At 36.9% G+C, this 7,429-nt stretch overlaps 1 protein-coding gene across 1 annotated transcript; it reads left to right on the forward strand.

The window, feature by feature from the left end:
- Positions 1-4,006: 4,006 nt before the first annotated feature.
- LOC149256740 (putative LRR receptor-like serine/threonine-protein kinase At3g47570) lies at positions 4,007-5,576 on the forward strand. Its single transcript, XM_089457497.1, has 2 exons — positions 4,007-4,847; positions 4,955-5,576. The coding sequence occupies exons 1-2, from the start codon at positions 4,067-4,069 to the stop codon at positions 5,401-5,403; spliced, it is 1,230 nt and encodes a 409-aa protein (XP_089313623.1). The 5' UTR covers positions 4,007-4,066; the 3' UTR covers positions 5,404-5,576.
- Positions 5,577-7,429: the final 1,853 nt, after the last annotated feature.

Consider the following 7,429-nt stretch of genomic DNA (forward strand, 5'->3'; position numbering starts at 1 on the left):
ACAAGTGCTGCAGTGTCACAAGACTCTTTGGATCTTAGCCACATACTCATTCAAAAGTCAGAACTCAGTAGAGGGTAGCACTTATTGACAAAACATAAAATAGCATGATATTAGGCAAACAAAACAAAGCAAAGAAAAAATAGCAAAGCAAATAAAAAATACAAGAAGCAGTAAACAAACTATGTACATGGTGCATGGCACGAACCCGACTTACTGAAAGTAGTGCTTTAAGTCTTGGTCGTTGACAGGAAGGTTTTCAATCCTCTCGTCAAGTGATTGCAGAGGGTACGTGTGTGGGCCAATATTTTCCTAGACAGTGTATGGACCAATCCATAGGGATTAGAACTTCATATGTTTTCCTTTGTCTTCATGGGGCTTATCCCATTTCAAGGCTAAGTCACCCACATCGAAGCTAGTATTCCATGCAGACTTCTTGTCGAACCATCTCTTGATACAGTTTTGGTGGAGTGTGAATTTTTCTTTTGCTTTCATCCTTTCTTCCTACAACTTGTGAAGTGTATCCATCCTACGCTGAACTAGCATACAATGCTTGCCTTGGGATTCTTGGGACAATTGGAGCACAGGCAAGTAGATGTTTGGCAGAATGATGGCTTCTTTCCCATAAACCAGGAAGCATGGCGAAGTTCTTAGAGAGGGTTTGGGTGTTACATGGTCAGCCCATAAAGCATTCATCAAAGAAAAGTGCCAGTTACGCTACTCAGAGTAAATGGTCTTCTTGATAATGCAGATAAGGTTTTTATTTGTAGATTTAGGGAGACCATTTCCCTGCAGGTAGTAGTTAGCTGAGTGTTTAAGAACGATACCATATTTCAATGCAAAATCATAAAGCTTTAAAGACAAAAAGTAAGTTGCATTTTCAAAAACAAGTGATACCTGAACGCCAAATCACGAGATGATGTTTTGTTGGAGGAAGTTGATGACTTCCTGGTCATTCACTTGCTTAAGCGGAACTACTTATGTCCACAGCGTGAAATAATATGTAGCTGTCAGGATGTAGTGGTGTTATTTCAATGAATATGGGAATATTTCCCCAATGATGTCCAGGCCCCACTGTTGAAATGGTTCAGTCAACAAGGTGCAGCGGGTCTACTGACCTTCGTGTTCTGTTGGCACATCACTGACAGACCAGGCACTTGTAGGCATAGGCATGTGCATCCTTGAATAATGTTGTCCAATATAAACCTGCTCGTATGACTTTATGCACAATGGTATTTCCCGCAAAGTGGCCCCTGACTCGTTTGCCATGCAAATAATGCAAGACCTTCTTTGAATCATGTCCCTTCGTCACTGTGCTTTCTATACAAAACTTTGTGCACCAACTGATAAGGTAAATCTTTGAGGTGAAGTGCCCTCTTCTGTCTCATGGAGAAATGAGATGATATGGTGCCATGCTCAAGGTGCTGGCACACATCTTCATACCAAGAGTTTCCGTATGAAGTGGGTGGTGCTTGCTCTACATCGTACATCTCGATTTCTTGCTCCCAACCAATGAGCTCTTCTTCTTCCTGCTTTGCATAGATTACTTTGGCTGCAAGTCTGTGGAGGCCATGACCCTTGACAATGTGAATTGGCTTGATGTCAAGATCATACTCTTTCATTCTTGTTATCCAGTTTGCATGTCTTTCACCCAACTCTTGATGTACAAGAAGAGAATAGACTATTGGGTGTGGCACAAAGACTGTGCAATGGTTCTTCAACAAGTAGCGTCTGAAGTGTTTCACCACCTTGTATATTGCATATTATTGTTTTTTGATAGAGGGGTAGTTGAGTTCGGGTCCCTGCATGCTTGCACTCATGAAGGAGATGGGACGTTTTTCGTTCAGGTCATCCTTCTAAGTGAGTACTGCAGCAAGTGAATTGTCGGAGGCAAAGGCGTATATCAAGAAATCCTTATTAAAGTCTGGGTTGTAAAGTGAAGGCACATCTGCTATAGCCTGCTTGATATGAGTGAATGTATTATTTTCATTGTTACCCCAACTGTAGACTGCATCCTTCTTGATCATGTCTTGCATAGGCCTTAATTAACGGAAAATTAACAGACGAGAACATTTCGAAAAGAGTGCAGCAGCAGCTATATAGCTACTACATTACCAAACTCCATTTTCTCATCAGAAACCATTCTTTCTGTCACGCAAGAGATGCAGATTACCATAATGCTTCTCCTCGCCACCCTTTCTTTCATTCTCTTTCTCAATCCTCCTTTTGTCTTTTCCACACCCATCGCCCATTTCCCTCACCATCCTCCTCATCTCACCAATGCTTCCGATCAACACGCTCTGCTTGCATTCAAGTCTGCAATCACATATGATCCCTCCCACTCCTTAGCCACGTCTTGGATGCCAAATGTTTTGTTCTGCGAGTGGACGGGTATCATATGCAGCAGGCGCAGGTAGAGAGTTGTTTCCCTCAATCTTTCAAGCATGGGATTAGAAGGTACTATCTCACCCCTTCTCGCCAATCTTTCCTTTCTTAGGATACTCGAACTTAGTAATAACAATTTCCAGAGTCACATTCCCTATCAAATGGGAAACCTCTTTCGCTTAAAGATGCTTCGCCTGTCTGGAAATCAACTCCAGGGTTCCATTCCGCCCACTCTCGGTAGCTGCCACAGTTTAAGGAACTTGACTCTCTCCTTTAACAATCTCATAGGAAACATTCCCCCACAACTATGCCTTCTCCCCAACCTACTAACCATGTACTTGGATGTTAACAATTTGACGGGAACAATCCCGGACTGCTTGGGAAATATATCCTCTTTGCAGCACTTAGAATTGAGGAGGAACAACCTTCACGGCAGTGTTCCTTCCGAATTGGGTATGCTAAGCCAGCTCATCCTTCTTTCTCTGTTTGGGAACCATCTCACAGGATGCATTCCATCTTCGTTGTCCAACTGCACCAATCTTGAAGTATTAAATATAGCTTTTAACCAATTAGTTGGCCACATTCCGTCGGAGTTGTGTACCAAGAAGAGCGCCCAGTTAAAGGAACTCTATCTGGGAGCTAATCAGCTGAGCGGCAGTGTTCCTTCATCCCTCTTTAATTGTACCAAGTTACAATTCATTGCTTTAGGAAAGAACCAGCTCAGCGGAATAGTTCCTATGGAGTTGGGTAAATTGACACATCTCCAGCGGCTTGCGTTGGGCGGCAATTACCTTATTAGCGGCAACACCACGAGATGCCCGATTCTTACCGCTCTTAGTAACTGTTCCGATCTACAACAGGTAGACTTATCTAGGAATAGCTTCACTGGGAAATTGTCATTTTCTATAGGCCACCTCTCTACAAAACTCTACTACTTAGACTTGAGTATCAACGAATTAGCTGGAGAAATACCTCATGCTATTAGAAATTTAAGTAGCTTAACCTTCCTTAATTTAGGAGGTAATTCTTTTACAGGGTCAATCCCATCTTCAGTTATTATGCTTCAGAAGTTGGAGAGGTTATATATGGATACCAATAATTTACAAGGGAACATCCCAATGGAAATTGGGCAGCTAAAGGGTTTAGATCTCTTGTCTATTTTTGGAAATAATTTGTCTAGAAAAATCCCTGATTCTATTGCTAACCTCCAACAATTAAGATATTTAGATCTTAATCACAACCTTCAAGTTTAGGGAAATGTGTGAACTTACTACTGCTAGATCTATCATACAACAAGCTTAGTGGGAACATACCTGAAGAGCTTGCAGGCCTTGCAAATTTAGCCTTCTATTTCAACTTGTCAAACAATTTATTAAGTGTCCATGTACCTTTAGAACTAGGAAAGTTCGATAAGCTTCAAGCCATAGATATTTCGGAAAATCAAATAACTGGTTATATTCCAAGTATCGTCGAAAGCTGCAAAGAAGTAGCATAAATTCCAGTGTCAATCAGTGAACTTCTAAGTCTTCAAGACCTAGATATCTCCTCCAACAATTTGTTAGGTGGAATACCTATATCACTAGCAAATCTCACAATGCTCCATCACTTGAATTTTTCTTTTAACAAGTTGTCAGGGGAAGTCCCTAAAGAAGGAGTTTTCAAAAAGATTGGCGCCACAACATTTATGGGAAATCTTGGTCTATGTGGACCTTGGGTAAATCGACCACCGTGCTATGCTCATAAACATAAAAGTGTTTTGAATCTCAAAAGAGTTATCATACCGGTTGTTGTTGTAGCAATTGTTGTATTGTGTTTGTTTCTTGCAATATTGTGGAGAAAGAATTGTACGAGAAATATTCAGAGAGAGACAAGTCCATCATTAAATGTGGGGCATCGAAGAATCTCCTATGCAGAGCTCGTCATTGCAACAAATGAATTTAGTGATGCAAACTTGTTAGGAATTGGTAGTTTTGGAAAAGTGTACAAAGGGATTTTGAATGACGGCACAATGGTTGCTGTCAAGCTTCTCAATCTACAAAATGAAGGGGCTCAAAAGAGTTTTGATAGAGAATGCAAAGTTTTGGGTAGAGTTAGACACCGGAATTTGATTCGGGTCATAACTTGCTATTCAGATCTCCAAATCAAAGCTTTGATATTTCCATTAATGCCAAAAGGAAGCCTAGAAAAGTGGTTATATCCCGATGATGGAGAACAAAGTTGTTTGAATTTGATTCAAAGGTTGAATATAGAAATAGATATCGCCCAAGGCATGACATATCTCCATCATCATTGCTTTGTTCAAGTGATTCATTGTGATTTGAAACCCAACAATGTGTTGTTGGGTGAAGATATGACTGCATATTTAATAGACTTTGGCATTGCTACTATATGTTTTGCAAATAATGAAGATGGAGCTCTCACTTCCACAAATGCACTCAAAGGATCTACTGGGTACATTCCTCCAGGTATTATTTAAACTATATCCCATATGAAGCAATCTTATGATTTTCTTATGTTTATTAAACATTTTCAATTAAATCAAATAACTTAAGGTGAGGATCTATGAATGTAGAATATGGAGTGGGAGGACAAGTTACAACCAAAGGCGATGTTTATACCTATGGAATACTGCTATTGGAAATGCTCACTAGAAAGAAGCCCACCCATGACATGTTTGTAGAAGGAATGACATTGCACAAATGGGTGCGTAGTAGTTTTCCAAACCAAGTACAAGAAGTGGTGGACATGGGTCTATTAACGAGGACTAGTATATGCATTGAAGAAGATAAAGATCTCAATTATCTCACTGCACTGATAAATGTGGGTTTGCTTTGCACAAATGAATCTCCTCAAGGACTACCTACAATGATGGGCATTCTAGGCACATTGCAAAACATCAAAGACACTTTTTTGAGCACTACTTCCATTCCCAAATTCCAATCAAATCTAACACATTTGTTGGGTAGTACAAGTGCTACTATCAACAACATTTGTGAAGGTCAAAGTTCTTCCACATCTTAGTCTATTGCAACAAAGTAGTGGTTATATGCTTCTTTGTACATAAATCTTTGTTGTTGATTGCATATAAATGTTTTATAATTGATTGCATGTAAATGTGAACAATACAGTTATATCTACTCATGAGTGGTGTTTTGGAAATGTGTTTATGATTATAGTTTATTATTCTATCTTTAAAAAACAATTATATTCAATATCCTTTACATCTATATGAATGTGTGACACTCTTCTGGTACTAAATACAAGAAGAATTTTGTATTTGTTATGTTTTTTAGTTTTTATACCACTCTTTACGAGTAAGGGTAGAAAAGTCTATCTTTCACTTTTAAAACTTGTCATAACCAACATAAAAAATGATACTACGATCTAATTTAAAGGAACAAGAAAAGTTAATTAACACACATCTTTGACAATTCAGACTAGCTTTAACTTTAAGTAATCATAGTTCACAAATTTTATCTTGCCCCATCTTGAGAACTTTATTGTCATAACAGCTACCAGGAAAACATATAGCTTTTCTATCTTTAAATAAATTAGTAAATCTCATTTCTTTTACGAAGTCAGGATTCTGTAGCTAAATGTTGCGATGATGTTTACAACAAGAAGAATTTTGAGTTTTTCAGAGGAGCATCTTTGTGACTAACACGCAGCTATATCTACAATTCCCCCAGCTTCCATTGCGAGATTCTTTTAAGTGCAATTTCCAACCTTCACTTCGCCTTCAAAATCTCCAAGGTGGATAGGGGCAAAGAGGTCCATTTCTCTTTGCGCATTTCTACTCACCACTTATTTCGTTTTTCTTGAAACAGATTCTGTTAGTTAAGGAAGGGGAATGCAGCAATGGTGGTTATTGAAACGACTTGTTATTGAAAGCAGATTGTACAGAAAGTAGATTTTACATCAAATTTGATCTCAAATTCTCTGAGAAAAGCATGATGGAGTTGTCAAGATTTTTGACATCACTTATCCCACTCAGAAGCCCACCTGTGAAATCTCACTAGAACTTACTGAAAGGATTGGAAAACTTGTAGTGGTGGAGCATGATTCTTCCCTTCTGACTATGTTCATCCAACTTCTAGAGAGCCTGTGCATGCGTATTAATTGAAGCAATACACATAACATATTTGTGATTTCTTCATTATAAACAATCTGGGGAAGCACGAGGAAAAACTAAGCATAAATGTGAAGCTCGTTGCTTTGCTTTAGATATTGAAGAAAAAATAAGCACGAATGATCCTAAAGATAGATAAGAGATAAAATGATAATAAATAAAGAAGAGATAAAGTAAATAACACAGTAATATAAATAAAAGGTTAAAAAAGTTACATCAAAATACTTATTTATTTTAAAATAAATTTAAATAATTTTAAAGGGGTGAAATTAATAATAATAATAATTAAAAATTAACTAAATTATAATTTTAGTTTAAATTATTATTAATTATAAATAAATTTTATATTCACAAAAGAAATTAAAAATCAACTTAATTATATTAATAATAAAAACAATTAATATACATTAAATATATAATTTGATAATAAAAATAATTAATATACATTAAGCATATAATTTAATAATAAAAATAATTAATATATATTAAACATATAAACATTTAAAAAATATGCAACAAAATTATTAATAAGATGCAAATATTCATTTCTTTTAGACTTTCCTTATTAGGTTTTTTCTTTCTTATTTCTTTCCTTCTTTCTTCTTTATAGGCTTTTTATGTTGCTTAGGTTCTCAAAAATAGAAAAATTGATGGTGCCTTAGATCAGGTAGATGATTATTGAAAGGAATAATGTTAGATATAATCTTAATTTATAGCGAGCCAAAATTTTTAGGGGAATAAATGATGGGAAAGCAGCTTGAAATACTTCAATAGATATCCAAATATCTTCCCTTTATCATGGAGATTCATTCCACTTTAAACCGACTTTTTTACAATCTCCCCTTTACCATGGAGATTCATTCCACATTAAACAAGATTTCTTACAATTTATGATGGAGATTCATTCTACTTTAAACA

The sequence above is a fragment of the Pinus tabuliformis genome, chromosome 7 (genome assembly GCF_031772625.1).
Source record: "Pinus tabuliformis cultivar Carrire ecotype Pingquan chromosome 7, CPIR1, whole genome shotgun sequence".
NCBI lineage: Eukaryota > Viridiplantae > Streptophyta > Pinopsida > Pinales > Pinaceae > Pinus > Pinus tabuliformis.

Bases quoted from the DNA above. Each gene is read 5' to 3' on its own strand.
- LOC149256740 (XM_089457497.1), top strand. From the start codon at position 4,067: ATGGGAAATCTTGGTCTATGTGGACCTTGGGTAAATCGACCACCGTGC. The intron at 4,848-4,954 runs GTATTATTTAAA...CTATGAATGTAG, and splicing joins TACTGGGTACATTCCTCCAG to AATATGGAGTGGGAGGACAA.